This window comes from Sylvia atricapilla, chromosome Z (assembly GCF_009819655.1).
Source record: "Sylvia atricapilla isolate bSylAtr1 chromosome Z, bSylAtr1.pri, whole genome shotgun sequence".
Lineage (NCBI taxonomy): Eukaryota > Metazoa > Chordata > Aves > Passeriformes > Sylviidae > Sylvia > Sylvia atricapilla.
Window position 1 is genome coordinate 46,204,786 of NC_089174.1, and position 25,673 is coordinate 46,230,458.

At 44.9% G+C, this 25,673-nt stretch overlaps 1 protein-coding gene across 6 annotated transcripts in view; it reads left to right on the plus strand.

Annotated features, from left to right (window-relative positions):
* TBC1D2 (TBC1 domain family member 2) overlaps positions 1–25,673 on the plus strand; it is a 34,274-nt gene that overhangs the window by 3,262 nt on the left and 5,339 nt on the right. For 4 of the 6 annotated variants that reach the window (XM_066338952.1, XM_066338951.1, XM_066338953.1 and 1 more), the window contains exons 2-12: positions 3,365–3,774; positions 4,408–4,540; positions 5,429–5,570; positions 7,753–7,889; positions 8,506–8,690; positions 9,770–10,156; positions 11,782–11,892; positions 14,584–14,771; positions 15,725–16,195; positions 17,355–17,475; positions 19,413–19,598. In XM_066338952.1, coding sequence (XP_066195049.1) covers positions 3,365–3,774; positions 4,408–4,540; positions 5,429–5,570; positions 7,753–7,889; positions 8,506–8,690; positions 9,770–10,156; positions 11,782–11,892; positions 14,584–14,771; positions 15,725–16,195; positions 17,355–17,475; positions 19,413–19,598 — 2,471 coding nt within the window. Of the gene's footprint in view, positions 1–1,395; positions 1,565–3,286; positions 3,775–4,407; positions 4,541–5,428; positions 5,571–7,752; positions 7,890–8,505; positions 8,691–9,769; positions 10,157–11,781; positions 11,893–14,583; positions 14,772–15,724; positions 16,196–17,354; positions 17,476–19,412; positions 19,599–25,673 lie in introns of all 6 variants that reach the window. The other 2 variants (XM_066338955.1, XM_066338954.1) reach the window with 2 other exon arrangements.

A 25,673-nucleotide genomic window follows, 5' to 3' on the forward strand; every position in this document is an offset into this window, starting at 1 on the left:
AATCCTACCTCAGCACATTCTGCTTCCGGTGACACTGCCTTGGCAGAGAGGGTCTCCAGAATTTCTTCCGACTCTAACGATTCTGTGATTCTGTGATCCAGTCTAATGGCCAAATACAAAGAATATACAAATTTGAGACAAATTGGTTTTGTCTATGGCAATCTGTAAATTTAGCATGCTGTAATCAGCTTAATGTGCTCTATGGTTTGGCAGTTTAGGCCACTGGAAAGATGGGCCATTAGACACCGGGACAGGTTTGCTTTTTGCTGTTCTGGTACTAAACTTGGCTAAAGTCAGTGATAAAACTCAGTAAAACTTGCTAAACTCAGAGACAGCTTATTTGAGACCAGTGGAAAAGGCACAAGCGAAATCCAAGTCATCCAGACCCCTTATTCTTGGGATAAGGCACAAGAAGTGCCTTCCCAGGCCAGTACAGCACCTGCCAAGGCTAGCAGTGCCTGCACCGGTGCCTGCACTGGTAGGCAGAAAGGCAGCTGTCAGAGAGCATGTGAACCTGCACAGCTTCATTAGGATGGTCTGACACCCCTATTGCTCGCAGTATCTTTTCCAGAGGCTTTTTCCTTTGGCGTAGCTTAATGCTGTCAGCCTCCAGTGTCCCAAGTCACTAATTTACCGCTGTTCTTACCCTGTGAAATGTGCTTGACTGAGCTGAGTTGCCCCAGCTGACTGCACAGGCGTGGCTGTCGCAGCACATCTGCATCCACCACCCGGTGGTTCTGCAGCTCGGGAGAAAAGTCTCCTCGTGGCAGATGGCACTTGGTGGTCCCGTCTAGCCCACGTGCTGTCCCCCTTCTGCTTGCTTGCCTTCCATGAGTCGCATCACCCCAATGAATCACTTTCTTCCCGAAACTCGTCTGAAATACTCTATATTATTGTTGCTATTTTCCGCGGCTGAAGCTGACATCCCCCACTGGGCTGCCCTCTTGCTCCGCCGCGGTCCCCGCCGCTGTCCCCGGGCCCCGCCCCGCCGGCACTGCCGCAGACCGGCCCGGCAGGAAGCGCGGGGCGGTGGCCACCGCAGGTATTCCCGGCGGGACCTGCGGGTTCCCACGGCGCCACTCCGCCCCCCCCTTCCAAAATCGCCGACCGGAGAGCTGCTCGGATGCCCCCCGCCCCAGCCGGGCGCTGGCACAAGCGGTGCCAGGCTCAGGCCAGCCCTGTGCCAGGCTCCGGCCGCCGTCGCTGGTACCCGCGCCGTGCAGCTGGGCTGGGAGGCGCTTCTGCGGCGCTGCGGGAGGCACGGGGAGGGGCGGTGGGGGCTGCCTTGTGCTGATCGCGCCAGCAGCTCCGGAAAGGTTTATGCAAGGTCCACTCCGATCCGTTTTCTTTGGTGAGTCAGTGTCAGGGCAGCTTTCTGCTAAATATATCTTTCAGGCAACTCCCTGGCAGCGACTGGACCCAGGAGACCTGAGACAGACGCTGCTTTTCTGTTGCTGCTGGATTTATTGGAGGCTGTGGGTAGCTGCTTGGTTGTGCTTGCAGCAATAGCTCTATTCCAGGAGACAGTGACTTCCAGGAGCTCCTCTCTACTTCCTTTAAGGAGGTGAGGTCTTATCTAGAGGTCTTTGAATGCTCTGACATGATTCCTTATATCATGGTTCTTCAACCTAATGCTTACTAAATTACTTAAATTAAATCACCTAAAATGCTTGCTTGGTCCTATTCATGGTGTGGACCCGTGGACCGTCATGCTGGCAAGAAGCAGAGGTGTGTTGGAATCTTCAGAGGGTACAGAAGATACTGATACTGGTACTGGCATAAAAGAAGGCCCCAGTGCCTGTTTGGGAAAGTTGAAAGTGTTCCTCCTGATGATATTTCCTTTGTGACAAGTAAAATTAGCTTGGAAATGAAGTTTTTTGTGTGTTTCAGAAGCTTAGTTGAGGCAACACCTTTTCCAGGAGTGGCTGTTGTTGGCATTTGTGAATGTGTTCAGCGCCATGATCCACAGTGTCAAGGGAGCAAATGAAAAGAATTTAAGTAGTTTTTCACAGAGAGTGAACATTATTGATAGTGTCTGTAAAGCTAATGTGGAAACAGGAGGGAGCAGCAATAAACACGATGGGGCTTAGCCAGTGCTCAAATGGATAAACCTTTCAGTCATGAGGACAAGTTGTTCCTGAGAGCAGAGGAAAAAGATCAACTTGGAAACATCTCTGTGTGCACCATTGTGTTATCGTATTGACATGTTGTCATACAATTGGATGTTGTGTTGAATAATTTTATGTCTGCAGGTGGATTCACACTAACTTAACACCGCAGCAATTTATTTGCTCACATATTTGCTTCAGATGTGTTACTGCTTGGAACTGACGTTTCAAAAAATGCAAGAAATTGTTTACAGATACTTTTTCCAGAGTGTTGTTAGCTTTCTTTATACAGGAGCTGTGAGTATCTGCAGCTCTGAGCAAAAAATCGCACCCGTCATATGGTTAAGCACTTAAAAAAGTGCTCGGAAACATGGTAAAATTGCCATCCTTGCATAAGGAAAAATTTACCTGAAGTGGGCCTGTGTAGCTGGCTACAACTTTTACATCTGAGAGAGAAGTTGAACTTGAGATTTACAAAGATCCCTTCCAGCCTGAGTTTTATCTTTTCGTTTTACACATCTGAGACCCAGGTGGTTGCTTTGGTCACTGAGGCAACCAAGTCTTTTGCAACAACCAGAGAATTACTTTCTCTGGTGCATAATCCGTCATATGAATCCATCCTACTGGATGAGGAACTAACATGTAACATGCAGGCATTTTAGCAACTATAGTCAGCTGACACAAATTATTTGTAAGGATGCTGAATAATGCTGGATTTTTCTCCAGATGCCGTGGTTTAAAATACTAGTTGAACATTCAATGCAAATACCAGGACACACTTAGCTGCAATCCCTTGACCTGTGTGCCTATCAGAGCTTGTTATCTTGCTATGATCTGCAGCTGTTCCTTAACATGAAGTACCGAATGCCCTGGTTATTGCTATTTATTTGGTTTGCCCACAGGCTGCCCTTATTTTTCACACAAGAGATTATGGTACTGTTTCTTTCTTGGCTGCTAGTCCAGCCCAATTGAGGAATCAAAAAAGGAAGAAAACAGGTATTAGAGGTCATCTGAGCAGGGGAGGGCAGGGAGCAATGACCAAAAAAGTAGAGTTGGATACCTTGGCTAGGTAGTTTGAAAGTTAGGAAGTATTTTTTTGTCACATAGCAGACCTGAGCTTATTATTTCCTTTTTTTTTTTTTTTTTTTTTTTTTTTTTTTTTTTTTTTTTGTCTGCAGGTTCTGTAACAGGGATTATATAATTGGGATTGGCTTATTTACCTAGAGAATTTCCTGTTTCATTCTATTTCCTTAAAGAGATGAAGAAAGGACCAGAAAGTGGAGCATGTACCCTTGCTGCTCCAGGCAATTTAGTGGTGCCAGATCCAGACACTAACAGCAGCAATGGACCTTCAGCAAGAGAGAAAGACAAGCTTCCTTCTCCTGGAGAACTGGAAAATGTACCACTGAAAACCAGCACAGAAACAAACAGAAAAAAACTCTGTGGCTATTTAAATAAGCTGGGCATCAAGGGCCCAATCAAGACTTGGAAGTCTCGCTGGTTCTTTTATGATGAAAACAAATGTCGCTTACTATACTACAGAACTGCCCAGGACGTTAATCCTTTGGGGTCTATTGATCTCTCTAGCGCCAGCTTTGACTGCAAAATGGAAAATGGGGAAGGAATTTTTGAGATCAGAACACCAAGCAGAGCTTTTACTTTGAAGGTAATGAAAAACCAGTCAGGACAAACACATTTGTACTAAGGTATCTCTTAGCTTGAGTTTCATTTAAGTCCTCCTAGCTTGGATTGCTACCACTTGGACCTAAATTACTTGCATTGCTTTGGCAAGTCTGGGACTCCTTACCTGTGAGATGGCTGTTGTGTAACAGAGTAGGAATAAAACTGGAATATGTGCCAAATTAAAGTAATTGAGGAGTCCTGCAGTCCATACGTAATTTACTGAACAGAAATTAACTCCCCTGTTTAAAATGGTTGCTCCAGGAGGATTCTTTGCTAGACTTTTATTTCTGTGTAAGCTATTGTTAGAAAGCTCTGGGGATGCTTCCTGTCTAAAACACTTGTGACACTTCTGCTTAGTCTTGGACCATAATAAACCAAAACACATATAAAATTAGGTCAGTGGTCCACAGAGATTCTGCCCCTTAAGGCCATATTAAAAATTTCCTTTGTCCTCCCAAATCAGTGTTAGGACCAGAGGATACAGATACAGCATAGACTGGATACAGCTGACCCTTTTTTCTGCTTACTTGTGCAGGAGAGTGGTGGTCATCTCCTCAGGATATGTCTTATGTTGATGAGATGATTCCCCTCTCTTTCCTGTTTTGTGCTTTGTTAGGCAATCAGCAAACAGGCAATGATGTACTGGCTGCAGCAGCTGCAAATGAGACGTTGGGAATTTTGCAACACTCAGAGCAGATTTCCTGTGGGCAGCTCCCAGCTTGTGAATGAACCACTGGCTGGAGGAACAAGTAGGTGTTGCACATGTCAGCCTTTGTTTTGCTTTCAGCTCTCTGGTGATGAATGGTGTTCCTCATCTGGAAGTGGGTAGAAGTTTTGGCCAGGCTTTTAAATGCAGGTGCCTGCTATCAGTGTGTGGCCAGTGTTTGACACTTCTACCTTACTATTTATGGAAGTGGGTAAGCTGCATCCTAATCAACAGCATATGTTTGGAGATTTTCAGGTGTCTTGTGATCATCTTAACTTTCGTCACACATGTGAAATGTGCCCGTTTGATATATCACTCTTGTAAGGCCTCTGAAATTTAGAATAAGTATGGGTTTTTTCAGCAGTGGGCTTAAGATATCTGTTCCTAGAAGTGGTAGTAGACACGTCAGTGGATTAGGGGAGGGCACAACCAGGGTATCCACCTGTTTAATAATGATTAGATACACATTTTGTTTGAAACAAATAATCCCCTCCATAGTAAGTATCTGCTCTAAAAGGTTGCGGCATCTTGCTACAGCACATAAAAATTTGGTAACAAACTACTTACAGCATTTTATCCACCCATTAAAACTATCAAATGTGGTTTGGAATGTGGGAGGAGAACAGCAAAATTCTCCTTCTTTGTATCTTTGGATAGTTAAAGTTTGATTGTTTAAGGTTAGTCACGCTCATATATATGTTTGAAATCATTTGATTGTCCTTGAGTCTTTTTGCACATGGAAACTTATGTAATTTGACCTAAAATTAAGGCAGCCTACTCTACTATCCTTGTTCCACCTGACCACTTAGACATGTAATGTATACCTGTAGTAAACTGTTGTGGCTGTCAGGTTACATGAAGGACCCAAAGTCCAATGGAATTCTGTCTTGCTCATTTGCTTTTGTGTCCTATTTTGTTTTTACATTTGTAGATGTAGTTGACAATGAAGACTTTCTGCCTCTCGTGAAAACACCAACAGAAGCAGTGGGTTTAAAGGCAGCATCTTTGCCTGCACCCCAGACATCTACTGCTCTGCAGAACATCTCCCTTAAGCACCCTTGGACAGAGATACAGTAAGTGTATGAAGAGAACTGCTGTGCAGTTGACATGCTGGCCTGCCACTCTGTGTCTTTCTTGTGTGTGATGTATTGTGTGGAATGGGACACTTGCCTAGGTGGGAGAATCTGCTACTTCCTGCAGGTGGGTCTTTCACATCCTTCTGTTCTGATGCATTTTACGTAATCTAGCTCCCTTAGCAAAGATCCTGGTAGCAGACCTAGGTCTCGGTAAGCTCTCTTCAGTGTAGTCAGTGCTCAGCATACCTAGTCTGATGCATCTTCACAGCAGTCTTGGAAGAGTACATGGTCAGGTTCAGCTGTACTCAGTAGGTAGTCATAGAAGCCCATTAGCTCTTTCCAGTGGTTTCAAAAGACCTTGAGTGTAGTGTATTCTCCAAAGAAGGAACTTCAGAGAAGAAGAGGAGCTTGAGTCTGTAATGTGGCCTGACTGCACAGCTTGCTCTTGCTTGCTGAGTTTCAAGGATGTTAATATTCCTACTGCCTGCTTCTGTCTCCTGTTGCAATGGGTAGCCCCATCAGGGTAAAAGTTACAAGTCTTAGGCAGTTACAGTTTCACAAAGATAACCTCATCCCTGTCTCTGTGTTTCCTAGTCACTTACTTACACATAATGAAAAAGGAGTAAGTGGCCATAGGTGTGGTAGGCAGCCAGGCACCTGCCAAATATTGTTGGTGTGGAAGTTGCCTGTAGTTTTTTTACCACCACTGCTGCAGCTACAGTCTGATGCTTACATGAAGAAAGATTCCCCATGAGACCAGAGTTTCATGTTAGCAGCTTCATTTACAGTTAAGAAAGCAGTAAACACTGAGTCTTTTATAGACCTTAAAACAAAGGACATATTTCTTTTAGCTGATGGACAGCGCAGGAGGAGAAGGAAAAGACCTGTAAGCATACTTTCTGGTGTAGGTTTTACACAAACTACTTGTACGTTTGTAGTTCGTCAAAGTCAGATGCTCTATTTTTCAGGCTATGCATTCTCTTCGGCTCGTGTTAATTAAAAATAACACAAACATGGCTTTGGTCCCTGCTCCCGTGCTTTCCTTTTGAGAGGCTTGAGTAACAATTGTCTCTTTCAAGTTGTATTGCTCCCCTTGTTCAGTAAACATTTCTCCAAGCTCTGTCATGATCTGGCTTGCTCTTCATGAGTGTGGTACATCTGGATCTCTGAGCTGCTATAGTCTCATAGAGAAAACAGCATTAGGTAGAGATAAGTAGGAAAATTGCTTTGGATGAGTACTAACTGGGACGAGATCTGCTAGTCTTACACACCGGTATGTTCTCCAAGGTCAGCAATGTCTGCTCTTCTGCTTTGGAACCTTACAGTAGCAAGGCAAAAGGATAATAATATCTAAATGGCAGCTTCATTTACAGTCAGGAAAGTAGCAAACACTGAGTCTTTTATAGATCTCAAAACAAAAAACTTGTTTTGTTTTAGCTGAAGGACAGCATAGGAGGAGAAGAAAAAGACTTGTATGCATACTTTCTGGTACAGGTTTTACACAAACTACTTGTACATTTGTAGTTCCCCATGGTTCTATAAAGTCATCTCTTAGTGCTTCTGGCAGTAGCAGCAGTTGAAATAAACTGTTCCTGGGTCTGCAGTTTTGTTCCTGAAACTCTTTACTACTTTTTAGTTTATGACTGTGACTCTTTGGCAAATTTATTTATTAAACATTTCAGAGCACAGGACCTGTGGCTGCTTCAAATGTGATAATTTGTCCCAGTTTTGGCTGTGTTGTAGGTAACTGAACTTCTCTTGGCAGCTTTTCTTGACACCTGGGGATTTTTGCAGTGAACTAAGGATAGGGATGGATGAAGGAAGCTAAGGCGAGAGGGAGAGGAAAGGATGCGGTTGGTGTACTGTTATGTTTCATCCTTCTCTTTGATCTGATGTGTTTATGTATAAGGCTCAAGCACATGGGGAAAGATCATCTGATTTTACATTGCTGTATTGATTTTGTGGCATCTTTCTGGTTTACATCAGGTACAACTTGCACTCCTCAAATCCACCAACTCTGTAAAGAGTTCATTTTCTCAGCACATGAAAGAGCTAAGTTTTGGGAGGACGGGTGGGAAGGAAGGGGAGGTAAGGCATTGAAGAGTTTGAATATGCACTGGCTGGCTGCAGTGATCATGATTTCTGTTCACTAGGCTGTCTTGATCTCTTCTTGTTTCAGAAACACTGTCTACAATATTTGTGGCTCCAAGCAGCTGTGGGGGAACAGCGGAAATGTCTTTAGCTTTGATGAATTCCAAGAGCATCCTGAGAATGTGGATGAGGAGCAAGAGGCAGAAGTGGAGGCAGAATGTGCAGGTGATTGTTACTGAGCTGTGTGAACAGAGGATGCCTTCTAGCAGGGATTAGCTAGAAGGGAAAGGAGATGGGGGCAAGTTTTCAAATTATATGAAAACTGAGTTATATTGTCTCAAGTCTCTTCCTGTGTTGCTGCCACTGGACTGACTCTTTTGACTCTGCTTCAGGCTCCATCTGTGTCTATCTTCTACCTCTGGAACCTTCTGCAGAGGCAAAAAAAACCCCCAAAACAAACCAAAAACCAAACCAAAAAACCCCCAAACAAACAAACAAAACCTCCCCAAGATTTATTTCTTTGAGGTAAAAGTGTAATTGCTGTAGTGTCACAGGCCGAGTGTGGCAGCTTCACTGCATGCATACCTTTCCGTGGTGGTAACTTCCATTTGCTGTGATCCAGATTGATGAGCAGGGTCCAAGGTGGGTTAACAGGTACCATCACAACTTTGTTAATTGTGGGCATACCAGTGATCCCTACTGTTTTGGCTCAAATCCTGTGGTCAATTTTCTACATCCTCTATGTCAGCCTTATCTGTGGAACAGTTGTGAGTCCCCATAGCAAGACTTGGGTCCATAGTAGCAAAGCAATTCTGTGTAAATTAAATCTATCTCCCCTCAGTTAAGGAGGGGACTCTGGAAGATGGGAGGATGGGGCCCCGGCTGAACTGGATTAGGAAAGCCAGGTGGATGAACAGTGGCTTTCCAGGCTCTGAAGAATTGTCAAGGGAGAAGAACTCAGTGGATAAAGTGAGTGTCCTTCAGCAGCAGATTCTGACACTCACAGAGGAAGTCAAGTCACAGAAGGTGAGTGTGGTGAAGAGACTGCTATTTCTATGGGTCAGGGTCCTGAGGCTGTTCACAGGGACTCTCTTACACATTGGTGTGATAGGAGTGCTGAGAAGTGCTCAGCAGGCAGTAACTGGAGACCATTTGAAGCTCCTGGTGTTACTACCTTATGTGTGCCTGAGTGTGCCCAGCACAAAAGATCTTCAGCCATTTCTAGGAAGAGCAGTGAGGTGTAAGAGGGAGGTAAACCAAATCCAAGTGTACTCTGCTATTGTCTTGCTTGTACACCTCTATTGCTCACTAAGTACAGTCCTGAATAGGTACTGTGACACTGGTGAGAACTGCCAGATGGAGTAATGGGGTTAACAGCAGGTCATTAGTTTTGAACAGTGACCCACCTTTAAGGTGTGATTTGACTATAGAAGCCAGGGCATGGATCACTGCAAGGGCTGTCTCTCATGAATGATACTGTTCTTCAAAGCATGGAGCAATGCCAGGTTCTCGGCTAATGATAGCTAATGGTAGCTCTTCCAGCAGAGTAGGCAGGAGAGCCAAGTCCCATGTTGGGCAGTCAGTTGCATCCTTAATTTGCCTTCTTAAGTGTCTGAGATGCCAGACCCTGAGTTAGCAGTGTGTTGTGGAGCAAGGTTCCATGCCATCATGCAGGACAGAGTGAGGGAGGACTCGGGCAGAAGGAAGGTTAAAATGGATATGCAATTTCCTTCTGGTAGCACAGGTAGTTGCAGACTGCATTATTTCCCTCCCATTTTACCACACTCTCAGCCAGATCTCCATGTTCTCTGCTGAGCTTCCCAAGAATGATTGTAGAAAAGCCAGAGTTCAGACAGTGTGGGCAGCAACTTTTCTGCTAACAATCCATGTCAATCCAATCTGTGAACTGCTGCAGAGACCTTTTGGGCCCAGCTTTGAGAACAGAACTTCTCATTGTGATGTCATTGTGGTTTTAAGAGTTCTGCATTGTTTTCCTTCTGGAAGGAGAAAAGATTTCAAGATATTTCACTGCTGGGTGTCTGCTGTCCATACAGCCTTTGCCCTGGACAGCAGAGTGATGTGATGGCTTTGCATTCCCTTTCCAGGAACTTGTCAAACTTCTTCACAAAGCTCTGGAGGCAGCCCAGCAGGAGAAGCGAGTATCTAGCATGTATCTTACTGCAGCAGAAGATAAGGACAGGCTGGAGCTGGTGCGCCACAAAGTGAGACAAATTGCAGATCTGACAAGTCGATTGGAAGCTCTTGAACAAGAAAAGAAGGAACTGGAGCAGATACTGACTTTGAGAGACAGCCATATCCAGGAGCTCCAAGAACATGTGCAGCTTCTGATGGAGAAGAACCATGCCAAACAGGAAGTCATCATGACCTTGACAGAGCAGATGGCCCAAGAGGTCTCTGACCCCCTGCAAGAAGCCAACAATATCACTGTACAGACATTGTATAAGCAGCAAGAGGAGATTGAGCATCTGAAGGTGTGTGACATGGCACAGGTCTTTCAGGCCCATTTATGCCCTCAGGTTCAGTGGGAGGGTGTTCTTTGCAGTAAGTACAGAATATACTTCTGCTGGTCGCTCCATCCATCTCCAAATGAGAGGAAGGCTGGAAGAGGCTCACCTGATGCCAACAGGGTACTGAAATTCATCTGTGTTAGCTTCAGCTTAGAGCCTGTTCTGTTTGACTTCTTGTCATCATTCAGTACTTGTGTCTAGGTTTAGATAGACAGGTATCTGCCAGGGAAGACTGGAGTCTCCCTTGGAATGTAAGCCCCTCCCCCTCAACTCCTCCTTTCCAAATTATTAAAAATTTGAAATTAAAAGACTGTCAGGCAGAGATTTTGGGATTAGGTATAACGGGTCTTTACTAGGGATATAAAAAATACAAATGTTGTATTTGTAGAAGAATAAGCAAGCAAACAAACAAACAAGAAATCCTAGAAAACCCTGACAGAGTCAGAAATACAACCTGACTCCCTGTTGGTCAGGGTGCTGGAAACAGTCCAAAAGTAATCCCTCCTGGAGTGGCAGATGTGGTTCTGTTGGAAGCAGCAATGATCCTGTGGAGCCAAGGGTCCAGAGATGGGTCCAGTCTTACTTTGGGAGTCCCGTGGGAACACTGGATGTCTGGTGACACTTGTGGCTCCTTTTTATCTAGGTGAAGATGGTTTGGCTCCTCCTCCCTGGGTAGAGCATCTCACAATAGTATGATGTAATGTGTCATGTCATGGGTGAGCTTTAATGACCCATTAACAGAAGATATTCCCATGGGGGTAGTGGAAAACTGACCAGAGATAAGAAAGCATGCCCCACCCAGTTTTAACAGCTGCCTTGTTATCAGAGAAGGCAGTTACCCCCTCCCTTCTGGAGTTACAACAGATAAATAAAATCTCCCCGTCTGGGTTTCAACAGATGGAATAGAATAAGCTCTTTTTTTGTTTGTTTGTTTTGGTTTTTGTTTTGTTTTGGGTTTTTTTGTTACAAAACCCAAGACAGCCTGCCACTTCTTCTTTCATTTGACAGCTGCAGCCTGACTTGCTGCCTTCACTTATTTTGTTGCTCTGTGCTTCTCTCTTGCAAATGGTTTCCCTATACATCCTGGTTATTTCAAATGCAGGCTGTTGTATGTGCACAGGTCACATGGGTTAGTGTGAGGTGGAGAATTGCCAAAAGAGCCACTTTCTGTGGAGAGAGTTCATTTTTAGTGATTTGTTTCATTAAACAACAACAACAACAACAAACCCCAAAAAACAAAACAAAAACAAACAAACAAAAGAACCCAAATCAACCAAACAAAGCCCAAACAAAATTCATATATTCTTACTCTTATTTAAGTGTATCCCTGGCTTTACATGATCTGTATCTCTCTGTGTTTTTAAGTATGCATATAGATTTAGCATTTTTAAATGTTTTGTTGATGCATGACAATATTGTGCCTTGATTTCCTTTGTAGGCAGTATTTATGCTGGGGCATCCTGTCTGCTCCTGAGAACACAGAATTTTTGAGATATTTTATTGTCCTTAACATAATAGGATGTGTCTGAAATGGAAGGGATTTCAAGCCCCTCAAGAACTCTTTGTGTCACTGTTTTGCTTCATGGCAGGATGATATTGATGCATACAAAACCCAGAACCAGTTTCTCAATTCAGAGATCCACCAGGTTACTCGACTCTGGACACATGTTGCTGAGAATGAAAAAGCCCTTCTGATGAAGGTAAGGCCAAATTACATATTTTCCTTGGTGTGAACAGTTACTAATTTATTTTCAAAGTTGGCACCAGAATAGATTCTGATCCACAAGGAATAAACTTTCTTGTGTTTTTTTTTTTTTAGTGTGACCTCTTTACTGCTTTGTGTTGTTCCCAGATTAGACATGATAATTCTAATTCTTCAACAGAAGTAAAATACCTGCAAAGATCAGTCTTAAAGATGCTGAAACTTTAACCAGATTTCTGCATTTCAGCTATGCAACTAAAAAAGCAATACTGTGTACTCAATCAGAAAAGTTTCCTGAGAGCTGACAGATTGAGTCCTGGCTCCATCTAGTCATGGTTTCTCTGCTGGACTTGGCACTGCCAAGGTCCTGCAGTTAGACCAGAGTTCTTATGTTTTGCTAAGTTGTATTTTTATCTCTAGCTATGGAAGTGGGAAAAACCTGGTTACTCTCAGACTTGTCTAATCCTGTTTTCTGGTTCGGAACCATTTTCAAGGCTGGGGGTATGTCCTGGCATTTGTTCTGTGGGTTTTGCCTAGGATTTACTTCCCTCAGGTTTAAGGTACTGTTGTGAGTGAGTGTCTTAGGTTGCTTAAAAATCACTGGCAAAGATTAGGCAAAGCAGGTTCAATACTGAAGTGAAAGCATTGGAAAGCTCATTGCCAAGGTTATTAGATGGTTAAAGCACACGAAGATAAAATAGTACTAAAACCTATAATCAATCAATCTAAAAGTAAAAATCAATTAAAAATCTACATGGAAACTGGGGATGGAAAAGGGTAAGGATGGGAAAGCTTTAGCATAAAAGGAATAAGGGAGGCCCTCCCATAGAGCCACAAGGTTCATTGTGGACTCTTGTGCAAAACTTAGCTCTGGACTTGAACAATAGTTTGGGCCTGAAGATTTTAATATCACTTAAACTTAACAGCACTTAAACAATGGTTGAATTTAAACAATTTACATAAGATTCTATGGAATTTACTGCAATCACAACAGTAACCCACTTACAGCCCTAACTTACTTACCAACATAAAATACTTAAGAATATAAAATTCTAGGTATATTTTCTGTAGCACATTCACCCAAACCCAGGGTATGTACAAGGTACCTGTGAAAATTCTCCCTCGAGCTCAGGGAAGTGGTCATATCAGGTGTCTGCATCTTCTCAACAGGCAAAAGTTGGAGCCTTGAGGATTTGGGGTATTGGCCCAGGCTTTGTTATCATTGTTTGGAACTGGTCCCTCAAATACAGCAACTCTTAGGATTCTCTGGCTCTGAGAGGCCCCAGTCAAAGGGAGATTGCTGGTTGCAGACTAATGTGTTCCAGGACAGCTCAAAGGGTCTCACTTAGGACCACTGTTTATAGGCTCACAAGAAATTGCCTTTAGTAATAGTAATAGGCCATCCTGGCTGCAATCAGTAACTTTCTTTGAAAATTTGGTGACAAAAATATTTCTCCACTTGGGTTTGCAAGAAATTAGTTTCCAACAGTGTTTGTTAAAAACAGAAGCTCATTAGATCAATTAGCACCAATTCCTGGGAGCAGACAAATGTTTCTGATAAAGCACAAGAGGTTAGCACAGGTGCTGTTCATCAAGACTGAGGTCTAAAAAGCATTTCTGATGGGGGAATAATAAGGATAATATTAGGTAAGGCAATGCACCACCACATGTATATCTTCACAGGCATGCATTCTTGTACAGGGCAAAAAGCTGCTTCTGGAGTGTTATTGCCATTCTTACATCTGTTTGCTTTCTAGTTCTTTGAAACCCTGCCTTTCTCCTAACTTACTGCCCTCGCATCCTGAGACTTCTATAACCTTCAAAAAGGAAGTAATCGCATGAGCCCAGCATGCTCAGTGTGAGGCAAAATGCTGGTTAAAGTGGTAGTATGAAAGAAACCATGCTCCTTTCTGTCCCATCTATATGCAACCTAATTCTCTCTGTGGTTTCTATTTCAATTTCTGCTTCCCACTGCACAGGAGTCTTCACTGAGCTTCCTGTGAGACTGGGTGAGTTGTCACCTGTGTGACCTTAGTTCCTCACTTGTGGAGTGCCCTAATAATCCTCATTAATTTTTTCTGCTTTCTGTGCCCAGGACCAAGGTGGTGGCAGGTACTGTCCTGTTTGATCTCAGTTGGGCTTCCTGTACATGAGAAATGATGTGTTCCAGTGCCATGGGACTGGGGATGCTGAGGGGCACGTGGTCACCTAGTCCATTGTGCTACCATGTATCCTGAAAATGGTATACTTATAGCTCAGTCTCTGGAACGGTATGTTTTATCAGGATACAGCTCAATGTGGTGTCGAGAACTTGTCTGAGGATGAGGGAAAAAGACTGCAGAGAACTCAGATACAGTGCTGGCTCTTTGACTGTGGCCTTAGTTGTGCTGGTGGGGTGTGGCCATCCACTGATGCAATGCAGTAGTTAAAGTAGGTGATGATGTAATAGGTCTCCCACTCAATAATCAACTTCTGTTGCATGCTAGCTACTGCAGCTTGTGCTTGTTCATGGACTGTGGTGATTCATTTCATGGCTGCAATTCCACTGACTGTGGAAAACTACTAAATGTGTTTCCTGGGGCCTTGCTCTTCTTAAGTCTTTACTTTATATGTAGACCAGGCCAGTAGAGAGCAGTGCAGTGCAGGAAGGACTACCACTGAGTGAGCTCTTTCCTTGTTTCCCCATCAGTGTGCCTGCCTGCAAGCAAGAAACTGCCAGATGGAGAGCAAATACCTGACAGTCTTGAGAAAGCTGCAGGAGGCTGTGCCCGACCTGCCCAACTCGCATGCTGAATTGGTGAAGAACCTCATCCAGGAAGCTCTCCAGTGGGATGTGAAGGAAGAAGCAGAAGGAAGTTTTAACTTGAACCCTGTAAGGTAAGAGTTGAGAGCGTTCACAGCTTTGTAGAAGCCTGTCTGCAAAATGAAGTGTGCAGGCAAGATACATCTAAGAATATTTTACAGCAGGAGCCTACATTTGTGTTTATGCCTTCCTGCACAGTCAGGAACCCTGTTCTGTAGCAGTTCCCATTTTATCTGTTTGGTCAGTCTTGCAGGTTCTCCCGGTAGCTTTGGAGATGAGACCCCTGAGGCCAGGTCTGGTCTCTTTGCCAAGAATATGATGATACCTTACAAGTTTCTCACCCTGTGGATAGAAGGTGCACAAACCCTTGACAGGCTGTACTGTCTGTACTCTTGGTGTGTTCTGATCAGTAAGAGATTTGCATTCTGTACAAGGAGACATCAGAAGGAAGTGTGGATCTCTGTTCTTTGATCAGTTGCCCCAAAGCCTTTCCAGTCCACTCCCACACAATGTCTCTTGCACCGGGACAGGGTAGGGAGAAGGTACAGAGGCTGAGCTCGGAATTTCTTTAGGGTGGTCTGATGAGGTTGGTCTGCAGCTCAGAGCAAAGTTAGGCTTGAGTTGGTGTGTGTATGCCCATGCTGCAGGCTCTTGTTTGTCTTCAAGGCTCTGAGGCAGGCTCTGAGGCAGGCACATGCAACTGCCAGAGAAGTGAAGGAGGAGTACTGTTGCCAAGGAATGTTTGAGATTACTTTAAAAAAATCACTAGCAAGGGTATCAGCAATACCCAGATTTAATATTAAGCGACAGCACAACAAAGTGAAGTTGAGGCCTAACGAGCATTTCTCAGATCTCAGTGCAGCCTGGAAAGGGATGGGGGTGGGGTGTGCATGCCCACAAATACTTGTGCTCTGGTATGGGTGACGTGAGTCTGGCAGGCTGTAGCTGGCATGACCCCAAGCAGTAAGTGTCCTTGACACAGGCACCAGCACTGTCTTGAACTAAACACTGCCTTGTGTTTCTCCAGTGAGTATGATGAGTATGGGTTTATGACTGTACCTGACTATGAAATTGAGGACTGGAAACTCCTGGCCAAAATCCAAGCCCTTGAGATAAAGTCCAACAAACTGCGGAGCCAGGAAATAGTTGAGAAGCCCCTCCGTGACAGATGGAACAGCATTGGAGAGCTGAATCCCTCTGCAGAGCTGAAGAGCCTGATCCGAAGTGGCATTCCTGTGGAGCATCGGCAGCGGGTGTGGAGGTGGATGGTCAGCCAGCACTGCAGCCCTGTGCCTGGCCACTACCAGCGACTGCTGGAGCAGAGCAGGAGCACTGAGCACCCTGCCTGCCGGCAGATTGAGCTTGACCTGCCCCGCACACTGACCAACAACAAGCATTTTTCCTCTCCCACCTCCCAGCTCATACCCAAACTCCGGAGGGTGTTATTGGCATTCTCCTGGCATAATCCTGCCATTGGATACTGCCAGGGATTGAACAGGTGAGGATCCGGGTATGCTCCTTCTTCATGAGATGGCGTTGAAAAGGTGTAGACATGTACTCTAGGCTGTGATTCAAGCAGCCTCAGCCTCTTGCCTCTCTACAGTTCTGTCCTAGCTCTAGGTATTTACTTGAATAATTCTGAATTTGTTGACTTATTTTTCATCCAGTGTTGTTACTGGGATCCAGCAAGCAGCAGAATGCACTTGTGTGGCATCTCTGTAGTTACAGAATAGGAAGGAACAGCTATAGGAGGAAGAGTGAAGTACTCCCAGAATAACACCACAAGGCTGGGGCTGAATTTTTAAGTAGTAATGTAAAGTAGTAAAGCAGAACACCCTGGTGATTCCCTTTTTTGCTGAGAAGAGTTGGAAGAAATGGTGGGAAGTGTTAATGTGTGAGGGAGTTGCGGCAAATGACACAAAGAGGCTGAGGAAACCATGGTTGTTCTGTCTGGAAAAGAGAAGATCAGAGAATATAAAAGCTTCTTTCACATCCCAAAGAAGGCTATAGGAAAGACGAACCTAAATTTCTTAGAAACATGAATTTTTTAGTATTGTGCTGGCAATTAGAAAAAGCACTAGGCATTAGCTGTAAGAAGGAAATTCTGGTTGGACCTTTTCACATGAGGAAGGTCTGTGTAAGCTATTTATTCCTAATGATATTTGGATGGTCTTCAGAAAAACTATAGAAGCTTTCCTTCAGAGAACCCTTAATATAAGGTATCTTTTTTCTAGTTTGTCTAAAAGGTAGTAAGTCAGAGCTGAAGGAGGTCGGGGCTGGGAAAGAATGTGTGGAGAGATGAACTATATCACATAGTATGGAGTACCTCTGTGTGACCTTTCCTGTATTGGAATAGTGCAAATCTGTGTGCTACTAACTTCAGCAGATCTACAGAACTTTCCATTAGCTGGGAAACCTGGCTTTGTCACACCAGTTCCACATGTTCTAACAGAGCCACATGGGGAAAAAAAAATCACATCCCTGTGGTTCCTTCAGAAACAGATCACTTGCTTCTGTCTTACTGTCCTGCGACATTTGATATTTTGGATGCTGATGGAGCTGGAGACATGCAATAAGAAGTCTTGCATTCTTCAGTTCCTCTGTTGATGACTCCTCCTGCAATATTGAATTCTCTCACCATGTCTTGTACATCACAGATTGGCAGCTGTTGCTCTCCTGGTCCTAGAAGATGAGGAAAGTGCCTTCTGGTGTCTAGTCTATATTGTAGAGAACCTAATGCCAGCAGACTACTACAGTGACACACTAATAACATCACAGGTGAGCTAAGCACCCTCACATCTGCTTGGACTCTCATACAGTGAATTACAGTAAAGACTAAAAGTGACTAGTCAACCTGCTGTGTATTTGATTTCTCACAGGATAGTGATACCATTTAGCAATGCCTTCCATTGCAGAGGTACTGGAGACTTGAGAGTACAGAATTGTTACACTCACAGGATCAGCACACATAGAGCAGCAAAACTGGTCACCAGCTCTACATTTTCTAATAGGGTACCACTCCTGAGTGGTACATGAAAGTCAGATTAGTCAGAAGGAAAGTGCCAATTAATTGCACAGTTACTTATTATAAAGAAGTTTTAAAAGAGGCAAAGCAGCAATTCTGGTATGTGTACACTGAGTATGAGGAAGGCACCATTTTGCAGCCATTCAGGTAATGTTTTTGAAGCTGCACTCTCTTTGGAGTGCCATGTACATGTGGATCAAAATACTGAGATTTTTATATTCACTGTATTTGCCTCAGTTCATGATTAAGCATGGTGTTCTCAGTCTGGGGCGCTCTGCACATCAGAAAAGATTCTGGCCTTCTAATGTCAAATGTGCTGTGAATAACTTACCCACCTGATTCAAAATCAATGCATTTCAAGATTTTCAGTGTGTTTTGTGTCAGATATATTATGTCCTCCCAGGCAGACAAAGAGATAAGCCAAATTCCGTATAGTTTAATGAAATTGTAATTGTGTGCCCATACCACCCACACCCATTAGTGCTCAGTCTGGTAAGCCTGGCTGTGACCTTGGTGTGTCTGTTATGTGTGGTTCTTTCAGAGAAAAGAGGGTGGGTTTTATCTGTGGACCCACAACCTAGGAGGCTTCAAGGGTTGCTGATCATGCCATTGAATTTGTTGACTAACATTTACTGGGACAGTGGTGTGGTGGTGGAGAGGCCAACTGACAGACTGGGGAAACAGTCAAATTACTTTGAAGACAGCAAAATGTGTATTCAGAGGAGGTTGTGTTAGCTGTGGGATTTAATCACTCAATACTCAACAAGTAGAGACTGACAAGGAAAATACAACAGACTGAAGAGGCTCGCCTACATTTGGTGAGAAAACACTGTCAGCTGAAAGTCTACTTTAGAAGGAATTTCTGACCTCATGGTTGGTGTCTGAAAGTCTAATCAAGACGCCTGTAAAGAGGAACATCTAAAGTGATGCTTTCTGGTTTAGCTTGATAAAGTGAATTGGCTGGAAAACTTAAAATTGCAAATTTTAAAGACAAAGCATATTACCTGCATGGTTTATACCCCTGTACCTATACAGCTAAGTGGGCTGACATAGCTCGGGGATTAATATGATATGGCAGAGGTAAGCCCTTAAAATGATTCTGCTCTTTAGCACTTGTCCTCCAGGAAGCACAGCTCTGCTGAGATGAAACCTTTATAAACATAGATCAAGGATCTGACTGACTGTATTTCTGTGTTTTTGCTCTACAACCAGAAGCAAAGCACAGAAGTACTCAGACTACAAAGCAAACCTTAAGTGAGAAGATGAGGTTCCACTTGCAAAGTCAGAGGTAATTGAGATGTTCAGCCTCCTGGGCCATGTAGAGTCATTCAGACGTGGGCAGGTATCACAGAAAATCCTGGTAAGACTAATACAGGAAGATGTGTCAGATTCTCCCTGACTTTGAGATTGGGAAGGAATACGATTCTTTGAGTGAGAAGAATGTACGTTTCTCTGCTTGTATCTTGACCTTGTTTCAGCTCCATGCCTTGCACTGGATGCCCCATATAAGTACACCGCTCAGTGAGTTCAAAGGGTTGGGAGACCAGGATCCTCTGCTCTTCCTAGGGTGTGGTTCACCAGAAGGCAATACTAGTGATGACCCTGACATGCATTGTCCCATTGCACGATTTCTCTCCTCCAACAACAGGACTGCTCTTGACGTCATTGTTTTCATTTTTGTCAATTTTAGGTAGATCAGAGAGTCTTCAAAGACTTTCTGTCTGAGAAGCTGCCTCGCCTCATGGCTCATTTTGAACAGTATCGGATTGATGTCTCACTCATCACCTTCAACTGGTTTCTGGTAGCCTTTGTGGACAGCCTGGTCAGCGACATCCTCCTGCGAGTGTGGGATGCCTTCTTGTATGAGGGAACTAAGGTGCTACTTTCAGTCTAGGCCTTCCTCCTATCTTTACCACCTCTGTGGCATAGTGACAGGGTGATGGACACACACATCTACCAAAGATATGTGAGGTTGAACCGCTTGTCCTGCCCTGCCTGTTTGGTACCCAAGCTCCTGTTTTCTATGTACTTGCTGCTAGTAGGCTGACCTTAGTCCCTGATTCTGTGCACTTTTTAGCAAGCAGCTGTGCTATACAACACAGCTCTGATAGGCCATGATGTCTCCTGCTCTGTGACACAATGGAGAGTATTACAGATAAAGGGGCCATAAGATAGGCAGTGTCTGAAAACATGAGTCCTGCATTGTCCCTGTGCATAGGAAGAACTGGAGAACCCTTGTGAAATCCCTATGGGGTCTACAAAAGTAGAGCCTGGTATTTTCTGGGGTTGCAAATTAGCTAACGGATGGTGTCCTGGGTTGTAGTTTAGGATGTATTCTATCACCATCTTCAGTTAATGGCCCATCAATGCCTTTTGCATGACTCAGAGATAACTCCCAGTGGGAGTTATCTCTCTTTAATGGGCCATTAAGGCCCTCTTCCATGACTCATCATCCCATTGTAAGATGCTCTGCCCACGGGGAGGAGCCAAGCATTCTCATCTGGATATAAGCTGGGATTTGGGACAGTAGAAGCAGCCCTCACCCACTGGATTCCCAGAAGACTGGAGCTACCAGACCTTTCTATGAGATTTCTGCTTCAAGAAGACAACCTCGTCTGGACTGTTTCCATCACCCTGATCAGGTTGTATTCTGACCCTGTCAGTGGTTTTTCTTTTTGTATTTATTTTATTTTATTCTATTTTATTTTCCTTTTCTTCTCATTACATTTTATTTCTGACTTAGAGCCTCTTACTTGGTTTGTTTTCAAAACCACAACATATTTTTGGTGCCCAACGTGCGGCAGAGGCAATAAGAAAAGTCAGAAATTACAATTTTATTGAAGAAGACACCTGTCTGTTATGATGCCCAACATGCTTACATGTGTCTTATACCTATCTCTCTATATTTTTCCGAACGTGGGGCACTATCTGCCGGCCTTAATACTCCTGCGTAGACCAGGATATGGTACTAAAATTGCTTAACTGGTCTATTATGTCCATTGCTTGATAAAATCTGAGGCAATGAACATTATTCAGAATATATACCCAGTTTTGTATTCTTGTTCTAGTCTAGGATGCTACGTCTGGAGCCTCAACAATCTCACCCAGCCCCTGTGGGGAGGAGTAAAGAATGATTTTTTTCCAGCTTTTCAGGAATGACACAGCAGTTTTTGAAAATATTGAGTACCCTCTGGATGCCAAGGACAGCATGATGTTCTTGTTAGTACTGCTTTGTTTTTTCTGTTTTCTTTGTTTTCTAAGCACCATGCTTAGAATCAAAACACTGCATGGTGTGTTGGAGCATGTTCTTAAAGAAGTAGAAGAGGTAAAAAGAAGCAAAGCAATAGCATCGACGACTACACAGACTGTCACAGAGGAGAAAGGAACCAAAAGTGCTGTCAGCATCTCCACACAAACCGTCACTGAACCGGAACAGCCTAAACCAGTAGCAGTTGCCACCACTCAGAAGAAGAAATCAAGGAGCAAATCAGTCCGCATAGCGACTGACGAGGATGGAGCAGGACCTTCGCACTCAGCTGAAGAGACAGAGATCATCACCCGCTCTCTATCTCTGAGTGAACTCCCTGACCTGCGAAGGGAATTCACCCGCCAGACCAACAAGTCCATCCTCACCTGGCTGCTCCGCATCTGGGATGCTGCAGCCAATGACACCATTCTGGATGGAACTGAGGCCAGGCAACTGGGATCACTGTCCCCGGATGTGGTCATTGACCAGGGAATTGGAAAAACCCAAGAAACTCTCAGCCTCTGGCAGCGACTGCTAACAAGTGTGAAAGACAGATACCTTTGTAAAGAAGACCTCCTAGTGCACCAAGGAAAATGGAACACAATAGAACAAGGTATCCGATGCCTAAGGGAATTGGCTGTGCTGGAGATCATTTTTGCAGAAGATGAGAGATTTCCTAAGAGCCCAGATGATGTCCAGTGCACATCACGGATGTGGTTGAGATTTGCACGGCTTGGACCAGAGATGTACTCATGTTACCTGGCAACACTGCAATGGAGAGAAGGTGAGGACAAGGTGGGTGTCCTGGCTAATAAACTAAGGATTTACGAGGACACTGTCACCGCCCCAGTTCGTGCCCATGTCTCATCTGTGGAAACAAGACTGGCTGAGCAAGTCAGGAACTTAATTGAAGAAGGCCATCAGAAACTGAAAAAAGAACTTAAGGAAGAAATTTACGACATCTCACCAGAGCCGATGAGAGTCTCTGCGATTAGGAGCAGGCGTCCCCCAGCCAGGGAGAGAGGATACACACCCCGAGGTAACCTTTGGTCTTTTCTTCGGGAGCATGGAGAAGATATGAAGAAGTGGGATGGAAAACCCACCTCCTCCTTAGCAGCCCGGGTATGTGAACTGAAAAGAGAAATACCTACCACAAAAAGCTCATCTAGAATCAGTGTTGCTCCGGTCTCTCGTGCACAGAACTCCAGACGGTACAGGAATGATGATATGACTGATCCTCTTAAAGGGACCTCAGCAACACATTTACAGGAAGAGAACAACATATGCGATGACCAGGAATAGGGGGGCCCTGCCTGTAGCCAGGAAGAGGAAAGGGACAATCGGATCTACTGGACTGTGTGAACCCGATGGCCTGGCACATCTGACCCACAAAAATATACAGCATTAGTTGACACTGGGGCCCAATGTACCATAATGCCATCAAAGTATGTAGGAACAGAATCCATTTCTATTACAGGAGTAACAGGAGGGTCCCAGGAACTGACTGTATTAGAGGCCGAAGTGAGTTTAACTGGGAACGAGTAACAGAAACACCCTATCACAACTGGCCCAGAGGCCCCATGCATCCTCAGCATAGACTATCTCAGGAATGGATATTTCAAAGATCCAAAAAGATATCGTTGGGCTTTTGGGATAGCCGCAGTGATGAAAGAAGACATCAGACAGTTGAATACCTTGCCTGGTCTCTCAGATGACCCCTCTGCTGTGGGACTGCTGAAAGTTGAAGAACAACAAGTACCAATTGCCACAGCAACAGTACACCGTCGGCAATACCGCACAGACAGAGACTCTGTGATTCCCATACATGAGATGATCCGTAAACTGGGGAGCCAAGGTGTGGTCAGTAAGGCCTGTTCACCTTTCAACAGCCCGATTTGGCCGGTGCGTAAGTCCAGTGGAGAATGGAGACTGACGGTGGATTACCGTGGTCTGAATGAAGTCACGCCACCACTGAGCGCTGCTGTGCCAGACATGTTAGAGCTTCAGTACGAGCTGGAGTCCAAAGCAGCAAAGTGGTATGCAACCATTGATATCGCCAACGCCTTCTTCTCCATTCCTTTGGCAGCGGAGTGCAGACCTCAGTTTGCCTTCACCTGGAGGGGCGTGCAGTACACCTGGAACCGACTGCCCCAGGGGTGGAAACACAGCCCCACCATCTGCCATGCACTGATCCAATCTGCACTGGAAAAGGGTGAGGCTCCAGAGCATCTGCAGTACATTGATGACATCATCATATGGGGGAATACACCAGAGGAGGTCTTCAAGAAAGGAGAGGAAATTATCCAAATTCTGCTGAAAGCTGGTTTTGCCATTAAAAGAAGCAAGGTTAAGGGACCAGCTCAAGAAATCCAGTTCTTAGGGGTCAAATGGCAAGATGGTCGTTGCCAAATCCCCACAGAGATAATCGACAAGATCACAGCCATGTCCGCACCTACCAACAAAAAGGAAATACAAGCTTTCCTAGGTGCCATAGGCTTTTGGAGGATGCACATTCCTGAGTACAGTCAGGTCGTGAGCCCTCTCTACTTGGTGACCCGCAAGAAGAATGATTTCCACTGGGGGCCTGAACAGCAACAAGCTTTTGTTCAGATCAAGCAAGAGATTGCTCATGCAGTAGCCCTGGGCCCAGTCAGGACGGGACCAGATGTGAGGAATGTGCTTTACTCCGCAGCTGGAAACAATGGTTTGTCTTGGAGCCTTTGGCAGAAAGTGCCTGGAGAGACTCGAGGCCGACCATTGGGATTCTGGAGCAGAAGTTACAGAGGCTCCGAGGCCAACTACACTCCCACAGAGAAGGAGATCTTGGCTGCCTATGAAGGAGTTCAAGCCGCCTCAGAAGTGATTGGCACTGAAACACAGCTGCTTTTGGCACCCCGACTACCAGTGCTGGGGTGGATATTTAAGGGAAAGGTTCCTTCCACACATCATGCCACCGATACCACATGGAGCAAATGGATTGCCCTCATTACACAGCGCGCCCACATTGGAAACCCAAATCGCCCTGGGATTCTGGAAGTTATAACGAACTGGCCGGAAGGTGAAACTTTTGGATTATCATCTGAAGAAGAAGAAGAAGGAGAAAAGCAAGTAACACGTGCTGAGGAAGCCCCACCATATAATGAGCTACCGGAGACTGAAAGACGATATGCTCTGTTCACTGATGGCTCCTGCCGAATTGTAGGAGCTAACTGGAAATGGAAAGCTGCAGCATGGAGCCCCACACGACAAGTTGCACAAGCTACCGAGGGACAAGGTGGATCGAGTCAAGTTGCAGAGCTTAAAGCTGTCCAGCTGGCTTTAGAAATTGCTGAACAAGAAAAGTGGCCAAGGCTCTATCTCTACACTGACTCATGGATGGTAGCTAATGCTCTGTGGGGATGGCTGAATCGCTGGAAAAAGGCCAATTGGCAGCGCAGAGGAAAACCCATCTGGGCCGCTGACATTTGGCAAGACATCGCCGCCCGAGTAGAGAGGCTGACCGTGAAGGTTCGACATGTGGATGCGCATATACCCAAAAGCCGGGCTAATGAGGAGCATCGCAACAATGAGCAGGTAGACAAAGCTGCCAAGGTGAAAGTATCACAAGTGGATCTAGATTGGCAGCACAAGGGAGAATTATTCCTAGCTCGTTGGGCCCATGATGCCTCTGGTCATCAGGGAAGAGATGCAACATATCGATGGGCCTGTGACCGAGAGGTGGACCTCACTATGGACAGCATCTCACAGGTCATCCACAACTGTGAGACCTGCGCTGCAATCAAACAGGCCAAGAGAATGAAGCCTCTGTGGTATGGTGGACGATGGCTGAAGTACAGGTACGGGGAAGCCTGGCAAATTGACTATATCACCCTTCCCCAAACACGCCAAGGAAAGCGGTACGTGCTGACCATGGTGGAAGTCACCACTGGATGGCTGGAAACCCACCCTGTGCCTCATGCCACTGCCCGGAACACCACCCTGGGCCTTGAAAAACAAATCCTGTGGAGACACGGCACCCCTGAGAGAATTGAGTCGGACAATGGGACCCATTTCAAGAACAACCTTATAAACACCTGGGCTAGAGAACATGGTATTGAATGAATATACCACATTCCTTATCATGCACCAGCTGCCGGGAAAGTTGAACGATGCAATGGACTATTAAAGACTGCCCTGAAGGCACTTGGTGGGGGAACCTTCAAGAATTGGGAACTAAACTTAGCCAAAGCCACATGGATGGTTAACACCCGAGGGTCTATCAATCGAGGTGGTCCTGCCCAGTCTGAACCCTTACACACAGTGGATGGAGACAAAGTACCTGTGGTACACATGAAGGGCATTTTAGAAAAGAGTGTTTGGATTAATCCCACTTCAGGCAAAGGCAGACCCGTCCATGGGATTGTCTTTGCTCAAGGACCTGGCTACAGTTGGTGGGTAATGCAGAAAGATTGAGAAACCCGTTGTGTACCACAGGGAGACTTAATTTTAAGTGAGAGCAGTGTGTAAGGTTTCATTCTGTATGTATATATGCATTCATCTGTAAGAATGTATTGATTTAGGAATGTTGTAGATGGTAATAGAATAAGGGGTGGATTGTCCTGGGTTGTAGTTTAGGATGTATTCTATCACCATCTTCAGTTAATGGCCCATCAATGCCTTTTGCATGACTCAGAGATAACTCCTGGAGGGAGTTATCTCTCTCTT